Here is a 25,702-nt window from a genome sequence, read left to right as displayed (position 1 = left end):
TAGTTAATTTTTAACAGAATCTGCCACAAGTGTTTATGGTTGTAATTAGATTATTGTAAAAAAAAAAAAAAAAAAAAAAAAAAAAAAAATATATATATATATATATATATATATATATATATATATATATATATATTGATCATGATGCAACTGTCTGTGGCACTACTTGACAAGAGGTTCATTAAAAAAAATATATAATAATAATTCTGTAGGTGCCCATCGACCCTGTTATCAATGCCATCAAAGACCCGCCCACAGCTAAAATGCAATTGGTCAGAAGTACAAAGTGGGAACCTGCTTTGGAATTTGATTGGTTGACTGAAGTTACTATTATAATCCCGACGGGTAGGCTACTATCTCGCAGTTAAACTGTGTATATTCGTGTAGTGTGTACGGCACGCAATGTCGAGTCAACAAGGGAATACTGGCTTGTAGTCGTTTGTTACAACCGAAAAATATATCTAATATAGTAATTACACCAGCAAGTGGACTGCTGCATAGGAGAGAGAGAGAGAGAGAGAGAGAGAGAGAGAGAGAGAGAGAGAGAGAGAGAGAGAGAGAGACTAAACATATAATGGTAAGTAAACGGAACATTTTCCTTGTTTGTCAAAATAACAAATGCTGGCATGTTTCTGCATTAGCTTAAAGAATGTTGTATATTTTGCCATATGAATTTGACTACAGTGTAGAGTTGTATAAATGTAACATTATATATCAGTAGGCTACATGTCTCGTCTTTCTATCTTTATTATTAGTGCTTAAACCTTTGAGTCTTTCTGTCATAAAGACAGATCAACTTAAAGATTGTGTGCCTATCTGGAAACTAACATTAGCTACATAATAGTCCCTTTTGATAATGGTAATCACTTCTATTTGTTCTAATACTTTGTCACATTACTGTTATGTGCTGCATTATTTTGAACAGAGGTTACTTATTAACGTTACCTAGAATTCATCATGTGTTTTTCCGTAGGGCAACAAAGTCACTTCTGCACGCAGAACAACAACAGGGCTGTAAACACGTTCTGACTGTAACGTCTTATGTTCTTTAAATAAAAATATTAAGTTTAATGTTAATGTACATATTGCTTAGAATGCTTATGAGCAGTGTGCATCAAGGATATACACACATTTTACTATACTGGTTTATATTAAATATATATTTAGGCTACTGTTGATCAAGTAATAGCAAGTAGGCCTATGGTTACCAGCTTTTCGGCCTAAATCCAGACACTGATTACAAGATGTGCATTGACTATTGACATCATGTTTAGGCATGTCTTGGACCATTTCCTCTTGAGATTAAGTTGTCCAATGGTTGAAGTTTGAATGTGTAGTGTAATTCTAGAAAGGAAGACAGCACCGGGGATATCTCTGACACCAGAAGTTGTGACCTTTGTCGTTATCATGCGACTTCATGTTGTCATATGTTCCAGAGCGGAGATCAGCATGTTGTTGTTGGTCCTCTCCTCTGTATATTTCCGTCTTCGTAACCCTCCTTGATTCGGATGGGTTTCTACATTTAATAATACATGATTATGTCCTAACTGTTTCTGTTTGACGTGTGATTTACTGGTTTGTTTGGTTAATATTGGTACCAGTGGACTGGATCAGAGGGAGTCTGGATAGTCTAGCCCCCCCCCCGGCAAAAAAAGGGTGAAAATTCTGTCATCATTTACCACCCTCATGTTGTTTCAAACCTGTTTGTCTTACTTTCTTCTTTGGAACACAATTTTAAAGAATGTTGGTAACCAATCAGTTTTGGTTACCATGGACTTCCATTGAATGAACAAATAAAAAAACACTTCTCAAAAAGTCTTCTTTTATATCCCACAGAAGAAAGAAAGTCACATAGTTTTGTAAGGACATGAGGGTGAGTAAATTATGACAGAATTTTCTCTTTTTTTCCACTGGTGTTTGTGATGAAACTATTGAGTGTTTGTGAGTTGATGAAAAGCTTAAAATTAAATAAGATTTAAAAAAGTAAATTTAAAAAAAGTAAAATAAAAAACTATCAAAATAAAATACTTACTAAATAAAGATGAAATATTTTAAAGTATACCTGCATATCATGTCTTGTGACTATTAACCAACACCAGAGAACTGTGAATGACCAAAGTCCCCAAAATGTTAGTGACTGATCCGAGTGTAATTTGAGATCGTAAATGAAACATTTGCTACTGAAAGTATTAATGGGGTGCAGGATAACACTCTTACCACCTGGAAAAGAACTCAAAAAATGCATTACAACACTCAGATCATGTGTCAGAGTTACCAAGTATCGCTTCTACTGCTTTGCATAAAAATAAACACCTGAACTTTGATTTTCAGATTATTTTTTAATATTATATGAATTATGTAGAATTACTTATGTGAAAATATGTGTTATAAATTGGCATGTGAACAGGAATTTGGCCACATCCATGTCACAGATTCTGATGTGGAATGAAATGTGCTTTCTCTCTCACACATACTCTCAAATAGCATGCATACGCATTCACATATAAACACTGTGACAAACAAATGCTTTAGTCATACCAGGGAAATGCTTTCGTCCCTTAAACAATTGGATGGTTTACAAGATCAGTGGCAAATTTCTGACTCATAGCTGTGGTTTACTGCCTCACTGAAAGGCAGCATTTGAGTCTTAGTACAGGAATCTGGGCATATTTTGTATTGTGTCATTTACACTGTGCGACTTTCCTTTTACAAAATCACATTCTTTATGAGCATGGAAAAATCAGGAATTGATCCCAGATCAGCTTTGTGTAGATACTAAAGCAGGGCAGGTTATTGGAAAGAGGCTATGAATCCATCATCACTGTTGATAGAATCAGCTCTCAAGCTATTCTGTACACCTGCGAGTTGTTTCGACCTGGGGCCGACAGATGGTTGAGAAAACCCTCAAGCCAAAGCCCTAGACTGGATACAGGCAGGTTTCTGAGCCTCCAGTCAAACTTCCAGTGAGTCATGTCATTGGAAAGAGACGTAAAGGGAAGACTCCATTGTCTTTGCTGGTCGCTGACATGCTGCAGGCTGTTACATGTCTGCACATCTGCTGGGTCAGACCCGCCAGGAAAGTTCCTTTGAGTCTGTCTTTGGACAGAATTATGCCTGAAGTAGCCCATGAAACCCAGGAAGTGGCTTTCCACAGCACAGCAAATGGGACGACAAAAAAGAATCGTATTCTATTTTCCATACCATTCAAACACTTTACTGTTTGTACACTGATTGTAAGAAAAATTACCAAACTATTATTTTTGTTCAAATTATGGGAAATATATACAGGTCCTTCTCAAAAAATTAGCATATTGTGATAAAGTTCATTATTTTCCATAATGTAATGATAAAAATTAAACTTTCATATATTTTAGATTCATTGCACACCAACTGAAATATTTCAGGTCTTTTATTGTTTTAATACTGATGATTTTGGCATACAGCTCATGAAAACCCAAAATTCCTGTCTCAAAAAATTAGCATATCATGAAAAGGGTCTCTAAACGAGCTATTAACCTAATCATCTGAATCAACTAATTAACTCTAAACACCTGCAAAAGATTCCTGAGGCTTTTAAAAACTCCCAGCCTGTTTCATTACTCAAAATCGCAATCATGGGTAAGACTGCTGACCTGACTGCTGTCCAGAAGGCCATCATTGACACCCTCAAGCAAGAGGGTAAGACACAGAAAGAAATTTCTGAACAAATAGGCTGTTCCCAGAGTGCTGTATCAAGGCACCTCAGTGGGAAGTCTGTGGGAAGGAAAAAGTGTGACAAAAAACGCTGCACAACAAGAAGAGGTGACCGGACCCTGAGGAAGATTGTGGAGAAGGACCGGTTCCAGACCTTGGGGAACCTGCGGAAGCAGTGGACTGAGTCTGCAGTAGAAACATCCAGAGCCACCGTGCACAGGCGTGTGCAGGAAATGGGCTACAGGTGCCGCATTCCCCAGGTCAAGCCACTTTTGAACCAGAAACAGCGGCAGAAGCGCCTGACCTGGGCTACAGAGAAGCAGCACTGGACTGTTGCTCAGTTTTGCATGTCATTCGGAAATCAAGGTGCCAGAGTCTGGAGGAAGACTGGGGAGAAGGAAATGCCAACATGCCTGAAGTCCAGTGTCAAGTACCCACAGTCAGTGATGGTCTGGGGTGCCATGTCAGCTGCTGGTGTTAGTGCACTGTGTTTTATCAAGGGCAGGGTCAATGCAGCTAGCTATCAGGAGATTTTGGAGCACTTCATGCTTCCATCTGCTGAAAAGCTTTATGGAGATGAAGATTTCATTTTTCAGCACGACCTGGCACCTACTCACAGTGCCAAAACCACTGGTAAATGGTTTACTGACCATGGTATTACTGTGCTCAATTGGCCTGCCAACTCTCCTGACCTGAACCCCATAGAGAATCTGTGGGATATTGAGAAGAGAAAGTTGAGAGACGCAAGACCCAACACTCTGGATGAGCTTAAGGCCGCTATCGAAGCATCCTGGGCCTTCATAACACCTCAGCAGTGCCACAGGCTGATTGCCTCCATGCCACGCCGCATTGAAGCAGTCACTTCTGCAAAAGGATTCCCGACCAAGTATTGACTATTGAGTGCATAACTGAACATAATTATTTGAAGGTTGACTTTTTTTTTGTATTAAAAACACTTCTTTTATTGGTCGGATGAAATATGCTAATTTTTTGAGACAGGAATTTTGGGTTTTCATGAGCTGTATGCCAAAATCATCAGTATTAAAACAATAAAAGACCTGAAATATTTCAGTTGGTGTGCAATGAATCTAAAATATATGAAAGTTTAATTTTTATCATTACATTATGGAAAATAATGAACTTTATCACAATATGCTAATTTTTTGAGAAGGACCTGTACATTTATCAATATTACAAACCAAGCTAACTAATGTGCTTAATTTAGGCTAAATTTGCAACCTGTTAAACAGTCGTAAAAAACATTTCTTTCTTAAATTTTATATATTATTATTACGTTTTTTACACATAAATATCAGAATTAAAATTGTATTAAGATGTTTCACATTTTGCTACAACAACAAAAAAATATATAAAAAATTATTTATTATGTGATTGTATGTATGATTTAAAGGGGCATTCGGGAATTTGGAAATAGGAAGTCTCGTGTGAAGCGAGAATGAGCGAGAAACACAAACTGCTTTACAGCAATTCGACATAAACACACACGCCGCCCTCAATGTGTATGATGTATTACCCACCTCGGTAGACATAGCTCCACACGATAAAGTTGTCCGGCTCCGATAATAACAAATGCACATGAGCAGCGGTAGAAAGGGGGAGAAGAGTGCCTCAAGTGAGTTTTTTTACGACATTGTTGTGGAATATACGCCTCAGCTGTAGGGGGAGCTCGTTGAGATAACATGCAACAAGAAAAGTGAAAATCAGCGAAGAAATAGCTGGAGTTGCCGAGTTCCCCTTTAAGTATGGCTGTGACATTAGGTTGGGAGAGCTAAAAAATCTTGAAGCTTTTGGCTAAAAATTATTATTATTCTTTTATAAAATGAAGTATTCTGAATTAGATGAAAGACTCATTTTAGTTCAAACTGTGTCTCATAGTTTCCAAATGACATGATAAAATAGGCCCATAATATGTTTTCTGTAAATGCCGTTTCTGTCAGTACCCTCATTTGTTAATCTCCCGCCCTGTCAGGGTCCTCAAATGACAGGACTTTACCCGTCTGAGGTCGTGAGAAGGTCGTCTGGCCAGAAAATTCTATACAGTATGCCAACTGTGCATCCCTGGGTGTGATTCTGTTTGGACTGGTCATGTGGTTAATATTTTACAGTTCCTTAGAAGGACTGAAACTCTGAATTGTGTTTTATGTGCCTGGTTGAAATGGGGTTTGGCTGAAAATGAACATATTTGTTTGCTGTTTGTGTACCACTGCTAACTCGAGCTGTTCAGATGCCACAGAGGCATCATAGACTATTGGCTTTGACAATTGGTCTTTCATGCAGCCAGATGACAGAAATAAATTATATCTTTACAGAAACAGTAAAAAAAATATGACAATTGACAACAAAGGCAAAGTCACTGGAGTGAAAAAGAAGAAACAAAAACATTTTTTAATACTTAAATATTAAATAATAGTAAAATAATTGTATTATTATATTAAATAATATAAAAATAATAATGTGATGAATTGACGTAATAATGTAAAATATTTTTATATTTATGAATATTTATATATTTATTTAGTATTTAATTTAAATATGCTCTCAGTAATGTCACGACATCTTCATAAAGATAAACAATTTTATAATAAATTATAGGGAATTTAATAAAAAAAATACTCATGCGTGCTTGTGTGTGTGTGTGTGTGTATGTGTATATAAAATATATATGTGTGTATATATATATATATATATATATATATATATATATATATATAAAAGAGTTCAGACTGGGACAGCAAAATCTGACCGTCAGACTTAAAGTGACTATTCTAATCTAGGCAGCTGAAGAACATATAATGGGCGTGACCTTGTACAAGCCCCACCCTCTGTCCTAGAAAGTCTTATTGGTTGGATTGAAAGAGGGCGGGAACTCACCTCTTACAGTTCCCTCCCAGTTCTAAATGAAAGCCCATTGTGGAATGCACACACTCTCTCTCTTACATGCGTATACTAACACAGCCTCACGTATGTTCACCAAGATCCTCTCTTCTTCCTGTTTTTCACAAGTTCCTGCCTTTATGATGACGCTATTGTTGTTACAGGCTGGAAGGAGCAAAAGCTTCACATGAATCTCTTGTTTAGGATTCCTAACTAGGAGGGCTGCGCTAAGGAAAGCTGAGAAGAGAGTTTTGAAATCTCCCAACACATGTTTGTTGTGAAGACCGAGCTGACCATGCTTTGGAGCTCATTTCCTAGGTGTAGCTGACGTTGGGGGGTTGTAAATTTGGCTTGGGAGGAGGTGAAAGCAGGGGGTGGAAGAATAAACCCCATTCACACACAGATCAGAAGCACTCTGACACGCTGAGCAGAGAGAGCCTCCACTAGTCCTTTGGGACGACTAGCTTCACAACCTTCTCCTGATGGAACTCACAGGAGTAAACATTCCCGGGATTCCCAAAAGCTGCTGAAACACCCTCGGAAGAGGAGATTTGGTTTAGTTATGGAATCATTGAGGGAATCTATTCTTCATTTGACCTTTCAGATGTCTAGTTACAAACGGGCCACACTGGACGAAGAGGAGCTGTTGGACACCGGCTCCGATGGGATCTACCAAACCTCTACCATGCCGGTAAGAGTAAATTTCTTTAACTTTTTTTTATAACTTATGCTTCTTTATGTATCTGTATCGAAAAAACTAGTGATCTTTTTGCTTGATTCTTTACCAAACGTCTTTACCAAGTTACTTCCTTGTGCTTTTCATTTCAAACATCCGCTGTGTGTTTGCACTGTTGTATACAACTTTCTTCTTATACTGTTAAAAGCTTTCCCCCCCCCAGAAGGTTTTCTTCTATTTGTGTTGTGTGAATACGTCTTACTTTTCTGTTTACATTTAATAAGTACACTATTGTTTTTTTTTTTGTAAAAGTCAATAAAAATGCTTGCTCATTTTTTGCTTTGCATTGAAGCTCAAGTAAAACAATGTGCATGAACATTTAGAAATTATAAATGGCACTTGACATAATGATAGTTAAACAAGATCAACAAATGATTTTGGAATGTATTTATTTGATTATAAATTCTGCAAAAACTGTAATATTGTGAAATATTATTACAATTTAAAGTAAAAAAAAAAATCTGTCATATTTTTTTTAGTAACCTTTTAATTTCGAAGTTAAACAAGTGGAAGTCCAAATATTTTCTGGTCTTTTGTTTCTCGAACCAGAAATTCATTATCCTTTGACCGTTGCTAAAACATTTTCTGAGGATCATCGAGAGTATTACATGTTCTAGGTACCTTTATTAAAAACATTTCACTCTCTTTGTTTTACTTTCTCCCTCTGCTCTCTTTTGGAGAGACCTGAATTTGGCATTAGGGCTCTTTGAAGCCACACAAAACATACGAACATGCATGTTACCTGGTATGCATCCAAACTAAGCCGAGTAATTGCACAGTTGGGCAGTTAACCACTAAAAGTGACTTTTGAACTCTGAGCTCAGTAGGACTTAATCTGATTGGTATTACAGAGATAATTTATTAAGTTTCTCTTGCACCTCTTCTGCCAAGAGATGATCAATTATGAAATCCTCAAGCCTTATTTGATCAGTACAGAATCTAAATGAAAAGATAATCAATCAGAGGAAAAGCCCATTGAACCCAAACTTTTGAACAGTAAATATGTCTATAATGTGGATAGTATGGTCTTGATAATTTTGACCAGCAGGTATACAATGAAATTCTTTTGACTTTGGTATCTAAATCTACAGTTTGGGTTATTGAGATCAACTAAAGGAACCATGCGAATTCCAATGCTAAAGGCTTCATTTGATGTCATTACTGTCTGAGAAAAACATTTGAGATATTAAAAATATCTAGTTATGAATATATCTTTCCAGCGGTTAGGTTTTGAATTGCACTGTGTTTGGCAGAACAGTGTTCAGACTTGGCAGTCTTTCCTAGAAGAGAGCCTTTCCTAGAAAGTAGGAAGTTTATCACTGTGTTTTTGTGGGTTAGTTTCTCTCCTAAGTATAATGCTTAACCTGATGCTGATTGCTGTTCCTTGTTCAATACCAGTTATTCTCTGTGGTCAGCATCTGTGCTATGCTGTCGATTAACACAAAAAATAATTGTGGTTACAGTAACACACTTACTATGAAAGTAAAGCAGGCCAGCTTTCCAGAGGGTTTAAAAGCAGAATTTTTAAGCTCATAGTTTTGTTACACAAGTTGCATGATCATCCTTTCAGGAATAATTTGTTGAGGTTGTAATCTGATCTGTGTTTTGAATTGGAGCAGAATGACAATTATATTTGGTCCCACCAAAGTTTAATATTGTTGTTGGACATGATCATATATCATTTTCCCTTGAAATATTATATAAAAACTGCACCATGTTATACCAATATTTACCAGTACCAGATTAAATAGGTATCACTTTCATTAAGCAATACAAATAATCATATTCTCACCTTTGAGGATTGATTCTTTGCCAATGATCACTCCTTTGGACAGGTTTCAGTGTTATTTGCGTTATCTATGTATCATTGCTGATTTGAAGAGATAGTTATTTCAGTCTTAACCCTTATTCTCTGATTATGTATGTGATTATCAGGTCAGGCTGCAGCGTGGTCTTGGTATCCGGTGCTGGGCGGAGAAAACCCATGTTGAGAGGAAACTAGTGGTCATCGTGTTCGCTCTGTCCGTGGCCCTGTTCATCTGCATTGTGTCTTTGGGTCTGCGCTATAAAGAATGTGAGTGACTAGATCCTTTCAGTTGATGGTACAAATATTACATAAACGTTGGGGTTTAGTGTTTTTTAAAGGCATAAGCAAAAAAATACATGTATGTATTACTTTATATAAGTATTTTTTACTTGAATGTTTTTATAATAACAATTTGTGTACTGTGTATATAATATTATTTGAAAAAATCAGCTTTCCGTACAAACCTGCGGTTGTTATGAGATAAATGGTCCTCCCTGTTTTATTTATCAGATTACATACTTTTCATATGTACTAGGACTCTATATGCTCTGGACCTCATATAAGAAGCATTTACTCACTTTTATTGCAGCTCAAAGTTATTATTTTCAAGTGAGCTGAATGCCACTTCCTGCGATTCAGCCATCCGCTGTTGCCCAAGCATGACAAATCGCTGTATAAAAGAACAAAAACTTTTTGCCAGACTGTTTATCTCTAATTTCCTCATCCTCTGTCAGGCCTATAGTTTCTTGGCCTTATCTCTCCAGATTAGGAGCTAGGGACACACCCCTTGGGCCAAATGTTTTTTTTTCTTATTACAATGAATCTGTTGTAGCTGCATTCACCACAAGCCAAATAAAATCAGTGCAAAATTATTTTCAATATTAAACTTAATAGTTGCATAGCCTCATTTAGTGGACACATGCCCAGTCTCAAAGCCAAAGTGAAACCAAAGTGAAAACAAAGTTGGGGGGGGGGGGGGGCAAGCAAAATACCTTTTCATAATTAAAGTATGACTATTGGTGGTTGCAAATGACTTATTGCTATACAGACAAAAACATTTACCATAACAGCTTTGCTTTTTTTTTTTTGACAGTCGCTGTAGCTTTTTTAAAATTGCTGTAGCTTTCATAGGTCACTGATGGAGACTCATTGCGTGGCCATTTGATCAGGATTCTGAATACTACAGTCTTTTTCTCAGGAACCACATTTTGGCATTAGCCACTGATAAGTGAATAGTTCCAGATGGGCTCATGTCCTGGGATCTTCCTCAAAGAGACGTTCAAAGCATATTTATGACGTGCAGCTTGAATGCAGTATGAGGTACTGCACCGAAAGTGTAGCGCTTTAACTTTTTTTGATTTGCCTTTTCATGTAATTGCAGTGGGGATGTATATTTTAGTTTTATCATGCATTGAGCCAGTACTGCACTTCATTAATAATTACCCTAGTGAAAGATATGCTGAGTGAAAGAGACATCGGGATGTCCTTCTAATCTTTTTGGCACATATGCATGATATAAGGCATAATGTAATGGATACAGCAGTATATTTATATACTTATATTGTTTTTAACAGCTCATCCTGGAATGTGCCTGTCAGAGCCTTGTGTTAGTGTGGCAAGTACAGTTATGGGGTCCCTCGATCGGTCGGTGGACCCCTGCCAGGATTTCTACAACTTTGCATGTGGGGGCTGGATGAGGAAAAACCCGCTGCCCGAGGGAAAGTCCCGATGGGGTCCTTTCAGCAACCTGTGGGAACACAACATGGCCGTCATGAAGAACTTATTAGGTAAGAAACGCAGTTCAGGGAGATAATCACCACAAAGTATGGCCTGATATACTGTATATGAAACAACTTACCATTTTTACGACGTCATCACATCTTTATTATGTTCTTAATTTGATTTTGAATCCTGGATTTTCAATGGGGTCTCAGACTTTTGGGCCCTGCTGTATAAAAAAAGCAGTAATAAAGTTCCATCCTGAAAGGCTCCTACCAACTTATAGGCTTTGTTTCACTTCGTTTTAAAGGGTCTTGTCATTGAATTTTTCATCATTTGTTGAATTTAGAGAATACCAGCATGAAGAGCCTGACCAAAGCGGAGGAAAAAGCCCAGTGGTATTACCAAGCTTGTATGAACGAGAGCAAAATCGAAGAGCTTGGGGCAAAACCACTTCAGGATCTCATCAATCAGGTGACCTTAGATACATGAACAAACCCAGTCACCTTATTTAATAATAAAAATGTAAACTCAAAAGATCTGTTGTAAATATATCAGCCTCAATGAAAACCTGCCTTTTCTCTTATTCTGGGATATAATTCTTAATAGCGGAACTTTGTTTTTCCAGACAGGAGGTTGGGGCTTGAAAGACCCGTGGGAGAAAGATAACTTCCAGGAGGTTTTACGGACTGTGTCAGCCAACTTCCGAACCTCCCCCTTTTTCACTGTTTTTGTCAGCACAGACTCAAAAAGCTCCAACAGCAACATCATCCAGGTGGGTACACTTATGGATATGTTTTTTATCACCATAACATGGATTCTTAAATGTCTTGGGGAAACTCCTCACTTTTCTAGATACCATATTTTGATTTATAATAGCTGTCAGAATATATTATAGCATGCTATTTATCATGATGCATGTCATGGTAGCTTAGCTTGTTGATTCCCCTTTTTCCACAGGTGGATCAGTCAGGATTGGGACTTCCCTCTAGGGAATACTATCTCAATAAGACAGCCAATGAAAAGGTAAACAAAGAGACCCAATGTTGTTCATGAACGTTGGTAGTGTTTTGCCGTGGTCTACAGCTTGTGTTGTTATTCCTTCTTTAGTATTTAAAAGCATATTTGAACTTTTTGGTGGAACTCGGGATTCTTTTGGGCGGATCAGAAGAGACCTCTCAAAAGATGATGCTGGAGATCATAGACTTTGAAACGGCCCTGGCAAATATCACGGTCCCTCAGGAAAATCGACGTGACGAGATGAAAATTTACCATAAAATCCAAGCCAAAGAGTTAGCTGTGAGTACTGCGTGGTTACTCTACTACTGAAATCTGTGGTTCTCTACTGGGTCATGACCCAAAAATGGTCACAGGTCTGTTCTGATAGGGTCGTAAATGGAAAGGCTAGTAATTAAATGTATAGTAATGATTGAAAAATATTACAATGGAGGACAAAATGTTTTCCATAATTTTGCTGTTGCAGACTAAACTCTGTCACTTGGTTAAATTAGTTAAATTGAACAATTGAACAATGTTTATCTTGACAATCGACAAACGTTTATACCGACTACAAATTGTTTTGTACTGAAAAATTAATAAAAGTTATCAGTTTTTCTGTTCAGCGTCTACTACCATTTAAAAGTTTGTGGTCATTACGATTTTTTTTTTCATGTTTTTGAAAGTAGTCTCTTGTGTAAAACAATCAAAAATACTGTAAATCAGTATTACTGTGAAATATTATTACTATTTAAATTAATTGGTTTAATGTTGTAATATATTTTAAAATGTAATTTATTCCTGTAATGGCAAAGCTGAATTTTCAGTATTATTATTCCAGTCTTCAGTGTTTTTTTTTTGATAAATAGAATTCAGTATTTATTTGGAATATTTTTTTTGTTACAAGTCTTTACTGCATTTTTTAATTCATTTTATACATCCTTACTGAATAACGTATAAATTTCTTTAAAAAAAAAAATCATACTGACCCTAAACTTTTGAACAGTAGTATACACTCACCTAAAGGATTATTAGGAACACCTGTTCAATTTCTCATTAATGCAATTATCTAATCAAGCAATCACATGGCAGTTGCTTCAATGCATTTAGGGGTGTGGTCCTGGTCAAGACAATCTCCTGAACTCCAAACTGAATGTCAGAATGGGAAAGAAAGGTGATTAAACCCTCTATGGCATGACTTTTTATTTTTGGGGGAAAAAAATCTTTCACCCAATTTTTTGGGAGCTTGGGTGTCCCTGATAATATATCCATCATAAAATGTGAGCCCCCCCCCCCCCCCCCCCCCCCCCCCACACCCCATAACCAGATAACCAGGTTTTCTACATAGGTGGAATAGGGAAAATAAGCAATATGTGCATTAGAAAAAGTTTTTTTTACAAACATCAATCACAAATGGTTTCAACCAATCACCAAAATCAACCAATAAATAAAAAAACTACTACTATTAATTACAACTAACACCTCATACCAGCTCATCTATAAATGTTCATATTCATACAGTATAAACATTTACACCAAATAAGCACTACACATACTCATGCGCGGACTACACTTACTCATGCGTGCACTACACATACTCATGCGCACGCACTACACATACTCATGCGCGGGCCCTACACATACTCATGCGCGGGCCCTACACATACTCATGCGCGCGCACTACACATACTCATGCGCGCACTACACATACTCATGCGCGCACTACACATACTCATGCTCGTGCACTATACACACTCATGCGCGCGCACTACACATACTCATGCGCGCGCACTACACATACTCATGCGCGCACTACACATACTCATGCGCGTGCACTACACATGCTCATGCGCGTGCACTACACATACTCATGCTCGTGCACTACACATACTCATGCATGCACTACACATACTCATGCGCGCACTACACATACTCATGGGCGTACACTATACATACTCATGTGCGTGCACTACACATACTCATGCACGTGCACTACATATACTCATCATACTCATGCACGTGCACTACACATACTCATACACGTGCACTACACTATGTAGTTTGTACGCATTATGTGTACTGTTAATGAAGAAGAGAGATAAAGTTATATAAACTTTGCCAGAAAACACTACTCTTCAGCCAGTTTATGAGCTGATAGACATGAGTGACCAAAATACATTTCCCATCATTCTCTGTGGCAGTATAATAACAACAACAACAAAACATAAATTTCACACATAATGCATATTCTTTGAGTTATCTGAATTTGTAAAAACAAACTTCCCAAGAGAACTTGAATGCACCATATGGTCCTAACCCTATGATATTGCCAGAACAAAAGTGGTCTAACTGCACAGTGTTGCCCTGAGGAAACGAACAAAAAAACACAGTTTTAGTATATGAATAAAAATAAAATAAATATTTAAACAATCAAACATACTTCTTTACATACTGATTCACATGCATATATTTTTTAATATAAAGTTATTTTAACTTAAACATATTAAAAAGTTATTTTTATCTTACTAATTGGTGGCACCTTGTACCATGTGGCTTTGCTTCATTAAAGGACTGCTCCACCCCCAAACAAAAGGTCACAACCACTTCAGACCCTCATTTCATTGAACAGACATGTCAGGTGATATTATATATTTTAAAAAAATATATACAAAAATTAAAGGGGCGGTGTGAGGTCCAAAAAAGTAGTTTGTTGCCTGAGGGCAACACCATGCCATAGAGGGTTAAGCAATTTTGAGCGTGGCATGGTTGTTGGTGCCAGACGGGCCGGTCTGATGAGTCTCGATTTCTGTTGAGACATTCAGATGGTAGAGTCAGAATTTGGCGTAAACAGAATGAGAACATGGATCCATCATGCCTTGTTACCACTGTGCAGGCTGGTGGTGATGGTGTAATGGTGTGGGGGATGTTTTCTTGGCACACTTTAGGCCCCTTAGTGCCAATTGGGCATCGTTTAAATGCCACTGCCTATCCGAGCATTGTTTCTGACCGTGTCCATCCCTTTATGGCCACCATGTACCCATCCTCTGATGGCTACTTCCAGCAGGATAATGCACCATGTCACAAAGCTCATCATCTCAAAGAATCATTTCAAATTGGTTTCTTGAACATGACAATGAGTTCGCTGTACTAAAATGGCCCCCACAGTCACCAGATCTCAACCCAATAGAGCATCTTTGGGATGTGGTGGAATGGGAGCTTCGTGCCCTGGATGTGCATCCCACAAATCTCCATCAACTGCAAGATGCTATCCTATCAATATGGGCCAACATTTCTAAAGAATGCTTTCAGCATCTTGTTGAATCAATGCCACGTAGAATTAAGGCAGTTCTGAAGGCGATAGGGGGTCAAACACAGTATTAGTATGGTGTTCCTAATAATCCTTTAGGTGAGTGTATGTCATGTTAGTAATGTTTCATATGGTCGTGAAGTTGTTATGGTGTCCAGTTGAAAATCTGGATCCTCTTGAAACAAAACCGGTTGAGAACCCCTCAACATTTCCGTTCCTGAAGACATATAAAGGATTCTTTCATAAGTCAAATTGTGTTTTTGCATGTGAGCTGGGATATCAGTCATGTGTTTGTGTCTGTGCTTTTAGACGTTGGCACCGGCAGTAGATTGGATTCCTTTCCTCTCTGCAGTGTTCTCCCCTGTTGCCCTAAATGACTCTGAACCGGTGGTTGTATACGCTAAAGAATACCTCCAGAAAGTCTCTGAGCTCATCAGCAACGGCAACAAGAGGTAAACCAACATTAGCCAGAGTTAGCCAGCTAGGCTGTGTGGGTTTGTGGGCGAGACCATTACACCTTTTCCAACAGAATGGTTTGCAGCCAGAGCCTGTTCTCGGCCAGGAGCCTGTCACAAACCGGCCGCACACTGACGTAATGCTACAATGTGTTGATTACTTGACTGTAACCAGTCTAAGAAAACAGTCCGTTTTGCCATTCACAGTACCGGGAGTGATTCTAGTGAACCGACAGCTTGCATAAAATCCCGGTACTCTCATCTGGCCTTTTCAGAGATAAATTGAAACTGAAATCGTTGATTCATTCTATCTCTCGCACATTGGGTATAGATATAAAGAGCAATGTTATTCGATTGTTCAATTAGACAGCAGCAGCATTTCTCTGCTCCGGGGACCCGCACCGGAACAGTGTTGGTGGAAAATGGATATTGTACAGACCTGTAGAAAAATCCCATTCTCTTTTGTAAAATTGTCTGTTAGCTAAGATCAAAGCTAATGTGTCTCCCCAGTGTCTTGAATAACTACATGATCATGAAAGTGGTGCGGAAAATGGTGTCCATCTTAGACCAGAGGTTCCAAGATGCCGAGCAGCGCTTCCTTGAAGTCATGTACGGCACCAAGAAGGTGAGAAACAAAGATCAAAGCTGCCATCTGTCAGCCCAAGGCACCGCTGTCACTGAAAGAGTCATGAATGATCCTCAAATATCAAATAACAAAAAGTCATGTTTTTCACATTTACCGTTCTTTTTCTGTTTCCCTACCTATCATACATGATTTCATTTTCCTATAGTTGAGATTTAAAGGATATTATTCATTTTATTGAAAATTTTTATTGGATAAGTTAAAAGAAATAGTTCATCCAAAATTTTGTCATCATTTACTCCGCCTCATGTCATTCTAAAACCATGTGACCTTCTGGACATGTTTATGCATAATCATACTGCCAAACTAGAAAGAGCACAATAGAATATCATAAACGCAGTCCATAAGACCATGCTCTGTGCTTTAAGTCTTCTGAATTTAAAATCTGTCATCTATCTATGATTTGACAGAATCAAAATTAATACTTTTATTCAGCAAGGACCCTTATATTGGTTAAAAGTGACAGTAAATACTTTTATAAAAAAATATATTTCAAATAAATGCTGTTTTTCTATGTATCAAAAAATAGAATGTATCAAAGTGTCCACAATTGTTTTTAGCAGCACAACTGTTTTCAGAATTGACGACAATAAGAATTGTATCTAAAGCATCAAATCATTAAAACAATTTCTGAAGGATCATGTGATACTGAAGACTGTAGTAATGATACTGAAATAATTCCAGGAATAAATTACATTTAAATTATATTAAATTTAAAAATATTTGTTTTAAATTGCATTAATGTTTCACAATATTACTGTTTTTACTGTATTTTGATCAAATAAATGGTAAACATAAAAAAAGTTGATCAAAAACATTACAAAATTATACATACCCCCAAACTTTTGAATGGTAGTGTAGTTGTATAAAATATATTTGGTGTGGTGCTTTTAATTATTTATTGAGCCTGACAGTATACAGCATACAGTTCATATATAGAAGAGAACATATTATATAGTGGAAATCATGTAGTAATAACAATAATAATAATAATAATAATACAGGATTAGAAACACTTGGACTGAGTAAAGATAAGTAAATATTATTAATTTTGGATTAAATTAATTTAATGTAATTATTAACTATTCCCCTACACTGATTCTTCCTCTTGCAAGGATCATTTGATGCAAAAATCATTTTATATTCAAAAGCTAAATTACCCAAATATTAAACTAGTCAGTGTGCTCAGTCAGCATGAAAGGCAAAAGACAAAAATGTGATCAGTTGCCCTTGTCCTCTCACCTCTGCTCTCTGTCTTTTCATTTTCTCCACTGGTATCAGGGTTGGTGTGTATGGAGAGGCTTGTGTTGTTCTGCAGGGAGCCTGGTTATATAGACTCTTATCAGGAGGAGATCCTGTTGCCCTGGCCTCACTTTCCGCTGGGGTCAGGCTGAAATAACAAACGAAAGACTTAGCCTTGGGCGATGTGTGTATGCGTGATAAGAGATAAAGAGAGGGTCCATAAGGACGGTCACCTTCAGCACAACTTAGTATTTTAGTGTCGCTATAGCTTTTATTATTGTACTTAAAGTGATGGTTCAACCAAAAATGAAACTTCCTGTCATCATTTACTCAACCTCATGTCATTCCAAAGCTGTAGGACTTTCTTTCTTCTGAGGAACATAAATGTTGACTCTGCTTTCTGTCATACAATGAAAGTGAAATATGACATGGAGCTGTCAAAGGCCAAAAATGACAAAAAGAACCGTAAATGTATTGTTAAAGTAATCCATGTAATGTCTGTGCTGGATTCCAAAGCTCTTGAAGTCGCTTGGCAGTTTAAAACACCAAACATAAGCCATTATTCACTGATAATCTTCACATCTGCTGTCATCATTTATTCACCTTTTCATTCCAAACCTGTATTACAGAATTTTCATTTTTGTCTGAACTATCCCTTTACAGTTACTATAATATAACTTGAATGGATAGTTCACCCAAAAATTCAAATTCTGTCATTAATTACTCACCCTCATGTCGTTCCAAACTCGTAAGACTTTCTTTCATCTTCGGAACACAAATTCCGATTTTTTTGATGAACTGTGAGAGCTGAATCCTGAAAAATATATGTATCACTGTTTCACAGACATTTTCATTTTCACTTAATTTCTCATTTCCTTTAAAAACCAAAACTCCATTTTACCCACATAGTCTTTCATTGTGAGCTGTTAGCCGTTATCTCTAGAGCCTCCGTTTCTAAACAAGAGATGGGAAGTTGAATGGGTGACTAGACATGTCCTGTTGCTGCCCGCATATGGGCGTCATATTCAAGGAACCTCTAAGAGAACAATGTAATGTCTTGTTTGGCTGACGAAGTGAAAAAAAACGCTTGTTTACCTTGTTACATGCACATTTGTTAGACTAAAATGTCTTGAACAAATTATTTGTGATCATTTCTTCAAATGCTAATTCCCCTATTGTGCACATGGAAACTAGACTTTGTGTAGCTGCAGATTGTTTGTGAGATGTCACATTGAGAAGATTATTGAGCATGCAAGTTGTTAATATATCACCTTTGTGTTTTCCAGAGCTGCACGCCACGCTGGAAACTTTGCGTCAGCGACACGGACAGCGCTCTGGGCTTTGCTCTCGGGGCGCTCTTTGTCAAAGCTACTTTTTCAGAAGACAGCAAAGCTTTTGTGAGTATCTTGTGATGTTTTGCATGCCATCCCTTTCTTTTCCTCCAGGCCTATAAACTATATTCTCTCCTGATGTGTTTGTCAGGTTGAAGATATGGTCTCAGAGATCAAATGGGCCTTTGAAGACAGTCTGAAGACTGTCGGATGGATGGATCCCGAGACAAAAAAAGCCGCAAAAGAAAAGGTGAGAACCGACAACACGATCCCAAATGTTTTCCACCACTTTTGCCCACAGGGATGGATTTTGCGGAAATCAACACCATTTTGAATTGGGATCAGTTTTAGAAATGGTGAATGTTTATTATTTTTTTACCTGGTGAACAATAAAAATGGCTAAAATATCCCATAGAGATACTTTAAAGGTTGAATATAACTACCATAATATCAGAGAGACTATTTGGACCAGAGTGCTCTTTTGTCCAAGAAATCATACAAATAAATCCAATCCATTATTCTGCAAAAAAAACCTAAATAAAGGTTTTTATGCTTGTTGATGCTCTGTAATGCCACCTGGTGTTGAAGCCTAAACTACGCTCTTATAATGTCACTTAAAATATTTATTTCCTTTTTCTTATCTAGGCAGATGCAATATACAACATGGTTGGTTATCCAAAATTTATTATGAACCCCAAAGAACTGGACAAGGTGTTTAATGATGTATGTATACATTTTGTTAATTTCTGTTTGGTTTTGGTTAATGAAAAAATTTATTTAATGTGGTTAAGTGTCTGAACTAAAATCTCGGCCCCTCAAACTGTATATCAGTTTGATGTTGTTTCAGAGCTTTACTTTCAAAACGTCATGAATTATTACAACTTCTCTGCACGAGTGACGGCTGATCAGTTAAGAAAAACCCCCAACAGAGATCAGTGAGTATCAGTCAAACTCACACACAATATGATGCTCTGACAGACATCTCTTAAAGGGATAGTTCACCCAAAAATGAAAATTGTCATCTTTTACTAGTGTTATTTTAGTATTATTTATAAACTATTATAGTATGCTTTAATGTTTTAAATTGGCTTTGATTTTTATATTTTCAGTTTTCATTTTAATTTTAGTTAATTTTTATTCGCTTCTGTCATTTCTATTATTATATATTTTCTTTAATATTTCTATTTAGCTTTAATATATTTTGGTTATAGTAATTTTAGTACTTCAACTTACTGGAACTTTATTTATTTCAGTTAGTTGCCGAGGACATTTGCATTAAAGTTTAAGTTTAAATGATTAATCTAACATTTATTTTAATCTAATATTTATATTCTATTTCAGCTTTATTTCGATTAATGGAGAGGGACTTTTTTAAATAGTTTTTGATTTAGTTTTTAGGTTTAGAACGCTGTCATTTACTCTCCCTCATGTCTTTCCAAACCCATGTTGACTTTTTTTTCTGTAGAATACAAAAGAACAGTAAAAAACATTGGTCCCCATTGACTTTCATTATGTGAAAAAAAACTGAGACAATTTTCAAAATGCATACAGGTTTGGAACAACATGAGGTTAAGTAAACAATGGCAGAATTTTAATTTAGTTTAAAAATATCCCCTAGGGTCAGCTTAAGTGTATGTCAGTGAACAGTCAAGTCATTATGTTTTTCTTTCTTGCGTTTCTCTCTGCGTACAGATGGACAGTTTGCTTAAAACTACCCCAATGTCAGTTTAAGTGAATGTCAGTAAACAGTCAAGTCATTATGTTTTACTTTCTTGTCTTTCCCTCCACGTACAGATGGAGTATGACTCCCCCAACAGTTAATGCCTACTACAACCCAACAAAGAATGAGATGGTACTTCCAGCAGGCATTCTGCAGGCTCCCTTTTATAACCATGCTTGGCCAAAGTAAGAGTCTCCCACTAACAAAACCTCACCTGCTCGTTTAACCTCTAGCTTGGGTTTTTAGAAAGAGGCGGACATTACATCACTTATCTCATCCTATTGTGTATCTTTTGTTTTCTAGAGCAATTAATTTCGGTGGTATAGGAGTGGTTATGGGGCATGAACTCACCCATGCCTTTGACGATCAAGGTAACAAAATGATTCTCTCTAAATGATTCCTCTATCATGGTTAGGTCTTCAGTATGAAACATTCAGTCACTTGCTGAAGAGACAAATGTGCCACTGATTCATTATTACAGAGTTACATAACCACAGGAGAAACTATATACCCCGAGTGGCTGCTATGGTAATAGTGAATATGTCTCATACTTTATTAAATAAGTATTAAATGACTAATTAAAAATTATTAAATAAATATTAGACCATCAATTAATCATTTTATAAATTTATAATTTAATTATTATATAATTATGTCTCTCTATCAATCAGTTTTTAGTACCTCAGTCTAGCACGTATTATGAGTAATTAATAATACAAATAATGTAAAAATTCTTTTTGATTTCTTATGTTATCAATACTAAAAACTTGAAAAAAATACAAGAAGTTGTGGGAAAGTATTTCCTAGGTCAAAGTTCAGAGTAAGAGACGTGCAGAGTAAGAGAAATGTGGCGACCATGTTAAATATTAGTCAAGCTTCCATGCTTTGATATTTTATTAATATTGATATATACATTTAATAAATAGTATTTCTTTCATTTATAATGTAATACAATATAATTGTATTGTCCTGTATGATTTGTAATGCTGTCAAATTGTTAATAAATACTTGCACCAGCTTTTATTACAGAACTATAATGCTGTAATGTGTATGTGACCATTTATAAATGTGTGTGTTATAACACAGTGTTTTAAACATGTCCTACAGGAAGAGAGTATGATAAGGATGGGAATTTGCGTTCGTGGTGGCAAAATTCTTCAGTGGACGCTTTTAAACTCCAGACCCAGTGCATGGTGGAGCAGTACAGCAACTACAGTATAAATAAAGAACCTCTCAACGGGAAACACACTTTGGGAGAAAATATTGCTGACAACGGAGGCCTGAGGGCAGCTTATAAGGTTTGTGAAGATCCTGTTGCGGATCAAGACTTTGAATTAAATCGATTTAAATTCTAGTTCCTGCAATCAACAGATTTGTTTGGTTCAGGCACGGCGTTATGGGTGGGCCTGATGGGCCTAGGACCACTCACTTTTCAACAGGACCACCCAAAGACATCCTCTCTATTATAAATGAAGCATTTATTTAATCAAGCTCTAAATACGGCTCGTTGTGGATCCTATGGGATGAGGTGACGTCACCTAGCACCAGTCGAGTTTTCAAAACAATTTTTAAAACCTGGTTATGTCTATTTTGATGTTTCTGCGCAAGTTCAGCAGACAGTCAACTGTCGAGCTGTGTTGTTGATCTGTCTTGTTGAAAACTTAAAACAATTAAACAGAATTGTGAAATATTCGGCCTCGTGTTATACGAGCAGAACTGTTTTGGGGAAATATTAGATTCCTGACCACTTTTACAGTCTATAGGCCTTGGGTCTATAGAGAGATGCGCTAAAACACAGCCATTGTGTGTAATGGAGATTCCAAAGCACTCTTCTTTGGTCAGAAGAACCAAGGAGAGCGATCGCGGATAGGTCCGTCCTGTGCACCGAACCTTTTTACAATGCAACAAAATATTTAAAGAGCATCAATTTATTGAAATCTCTATTATGTAAGGATGATATAACAGTATAGTCAGTCATTTTTATTGGGTTAAACAGTGATTTGATAACGTTTTTAATTTAAGGCCCACCCACAATTGGTCTGGCCCCGTCCTGGCGCCGTGCCTGGTTTGGTTCATCAGAGAGTTATAAAGAGATGAGACGCAAGTGGTTACTTTCCATAACACGACTAAAGCTAAGGCGAATGACGTATGAGAATCTGATACGAAAGGCATTACAATCTCTATATGTCTCTCGTTGGTGGCTTTGATAGCTTTGGGGCCGTCGTGATCCTGTCTCACTGAAAAGCCTCGCTGTGCAACAGGTGGCTCGGAATGGGTCCCTCTACCTCCAGCCGCTCGGATTCTTTCCGATGGCTGAAAAGTCATAGGTTACAGAGCAGATGAGCAAAGCATATGGCCGGAGAAGACCCTGCGTTAACCTCTCAGATGGAGAGGAAAATAACCGTTGACACGAGGGCATTGTTTATTTGTGATCTCAGCGTGCAGTGTAGCATGCAGAATTATTAGCGGACTAATGTTATCACTCTTGCTTTGCAGGCTTATGTAAACTGGATCGAGAAGAATGGTGAGGAGGCCAGCCTGCCTGCCCTTGGAATGACCAATCATCAGCTGTTCTTTGTAGGATTTGCTCAGGTTTGTGCCTCAAAAATGTTTGCTTTGAAAGTTATCTGTGATGTTACACTTGTTTTAAAGGGTTTAGTTGTTTTACTAAAGCACTTTCTCTGCTTTTGAACGATTGGTTTGCTTAGGCAAGAATCAATATTTAATTTCCTCATAGTTTGATTTGAATATTTACCTATGATGTAGATTGTTTAAGTGAGATGTGCATAGCCTATGCTATTACTATTACTTGCTATTACTAATATTCGCCTGACGGACAAAGAACTGGCAATTTTTCTTGTTTTTTTCTTGGAAAAATCGCAGACATATTTTAAAGGTGGGACCCCATTCTTTAGGGATTAGAATATCTCTATAATATATATATATATATATATATATATATATATATATATATATATAGGGGCTCCTTTTGGCTCAATAAGCAACAAATACAAATATTTTGGTTAACTGTAAAAAGAATATTTTTCTAAAATACATTTTAATTAAAAATATTTTTTTATGACTAATTATTTAAAATTAAATAAAATGGATATTATTTTAGGCATTAAATATTATTTAATTTTAGTTTTTAATACATTACATATTATAATACATCAAACCTTTACAGCCTGCCTGTGTTAAACATAAAAATGCAACAAGAGAGCAACTTTACTGTAACTGTAAAATAAATAAATAAATAACTGGAAAAAACTTAAATTCATTTTCATGACTAAAACCATCTAAAATATTGGTATCCATGACAGATCTAATTTGGTAACATTTTACAATAAGGTCCCATCAGTTAGCCTTAGTTTAATGTATCAACTAAAATTAACTAACAATGAGCAATTCATTGGTTACAGTATTAATCTTTGTTGACATTATTTCATTGTTTCATTATTTCAAGAATACAACTGTTCACGCTTAGTTCATGTCAGCTCAGGTCCATTTAAATGTTAAAAGATACTTTTTATTTAAAAAAAAATGTATATATATATTTGTAAATTTTAAGTCAACAGTAACTAACAAATGATTTAGAATTATTTTTCATCGTTAGGCATAAAACGTTATATATATATATATATATATATATATATATATATATATATATATATATAAATTATTTTCATGTGAACTAATTTAAACAAATGGAACCTTATTGTAAAGCGTTTACATTTTACTTTTTTTACATATTGTATAAATCTTTAAAACCTGCCTATGTTTAACAATATGCAACTGCAGATAGTAACAACTAGACTGCAATGAGAAATGTAACAACATTAAACAATTTTAAATAACATTTTGAATTAGCTCATTTTCAGCCCTAAAATTCTAAAACTGAATTAAAAAAAAAAATCTAATACTGAAACAAAAACACTAAGACCTAACATTGATGGAGTAAAAACTAATGAAATTAAACTAAATTGAAAAGATTAAAAATAAACATTTTAATAAAAATTGAAAAAGAAATAAAAATGTAAAATAATTAATAATTTAATAAAAAAATATAATACCCACAACAAATCATGGCAGTAACTTTTATTTGTGACTTTTGCACAGACAAACACTATCTGGTTATGTCCTACTATTGTCTCGTTGTTTCCTTTTTTGTAGGTGTGGTGTTCAGTTCGGACACCTGAAAGCTCTCACGAGGGCGTTATCACTGACCCCCACAGTCCATCACGTTTCCGGGTCATTGGCACCATCTCCAATTCCCATGAGTTCTCCAAGCACTTTGGCTGCAAGGCAGACTCACCCATGAACCCCAAGCAGAAGTGTGAGCTGTGGTGAAAGGGACTGAACCTGGAGCTGGAGCGAGCAAGGTGGTGAAGCGACCACTGTTATCACTCAAAATATGCCAAACGTCCATCTCAGGTTGCCTAATCTAGACTACCAGAAACGCTGGTGGACTTAAAGTGGACTACATGTTTTCCAGCAATTATTTGCCTCTTAATGAGGAGTAGGTGTACATAATGACTCCATGGACGTCTATATAATGGAGTTTTATTCTTATCATTCAAAACACTGGAAGTTGGAAGGAATTGCTACTTTTGCAAATATGTTTTGAATACGTGCCTTTTTAGCAAATGCTTTTATTTTTCTAATGGGAAATAATATTTATGTCCTCTGTATTACGTTGTTGGTGTTTTTCTTTGTCTGTAATGTTTGCCAATTCTTATGCACAACACATCGTGCAATATTGTTAAATAACTTTGCTCACATTTTAATTCATGCTTAACAAGATTTATACAAGACCACCTCCAATCTGTTGAATTTGCCTGTGTAATATTAACTTGAACTCAAGCAAATCAGATTTCATTATCCTTATTCCAATGTAATTCTATTGATGTTAACTGAAGAATACTTATGTGAGCAGTATGCCCACTTTTTTCATTGGATTTGTTTATAGACCATTATACAAGAAAGTGCCTTTGAAACTATGCAATTATGAGATTTGCTGGGCAAAATGTTTTCTTTACACGCAGATTCCAACTGCCCCCTCCACAATCAAAATAAATAAGAAACATGGGTAACAATTTACAGTAAGGTTTCATTTGTTAACTTTAGATTTGTGATTTATAGTTCGTCTCTCCGTCCC

The 25,702-nt window shown here is 36.4% G+C and overlaps 1 protein-coding gene across 3 annotated transcripts; it reads left to right on the top strand.

Moving 5' to 3' along the window:
• Positions 1 to 332: 332 nt before the first annotated feature.
• On the top strand, positions 333 to 25,640 carry ece1 (endothelin converting enzyme 1). Of its 3 annotated transcripts, none has more exons than XM_077203613.1 (19): positions 333 to 577; positions 7,193 to 7,279; positions 9,260 to 9,398; positions 10,706 to 10,918; positions 11,200 to 11,324; positions 11,479 to 11,625; positions 11,811 to 11,876; positions 11,961 to 12,149; positions 15,463 to 15,605; positions 16,119 to 16,233; positions 18,780 to 18,890; positions 18,976 to 19,074; positions 19,470 to 19,547; positions 19,656 to 19,759; positions 20,619 to 20,729; positions 20,848 to 20,915; positions 21,652 to 21,842; positions 23,041 to 23,136; positions 24,718 to 25,640. In XM_077203613.1, exons 1-19 carry the CDS (start codon positions 575 to 577, stop codon positions 24,892 to 24,894), a joined length of 2,262 nt encoding a protein of 753 aa, XP_077059728.1. In that variant the 5' UTR covers positions 333 to 574; the 3' UTR covers positions 24,895 to 25,640. The 3 variants fall into 3 exon arrangements, with proteins under 3 accessions (XP_077059728.1, XP_077059726.1, XP_077059727.1); XM_077203611.1 differs by having other exon boundaries at positions 356 to 577; positions 6,753 to 7,279; XM_077203612.1 differs by lacking the exon at positions 333 to 577 and adding an exon at positions 6,627 to 6,675 and having other exon boundaries at positions 6,753 to 7,279.
• Positions 25,641 to 25,702: the final 62 nt, after the last annotated feature.

This window comes from Siphateles boraxobius, unplaced genomic scaffold (assembly GCF_051911475.1).
Source record: "Siphateles boraxobius isolate OS27281-9 unplaced genomic scaffold, OSU_SipBor_1 5, whole genome shotgun sequence".
NCBI lineage: Eukaryota > Metazoa > Chordata > Actinopteri > Cypriniformes > Leuciscidae > Siphateles > Siphateles boraxobius.
The sequence above is the reverse complement of the archived record's forward strand: the minus strand, read 5'-3'. Positions and strand labels throughout refer to the sequence as shown.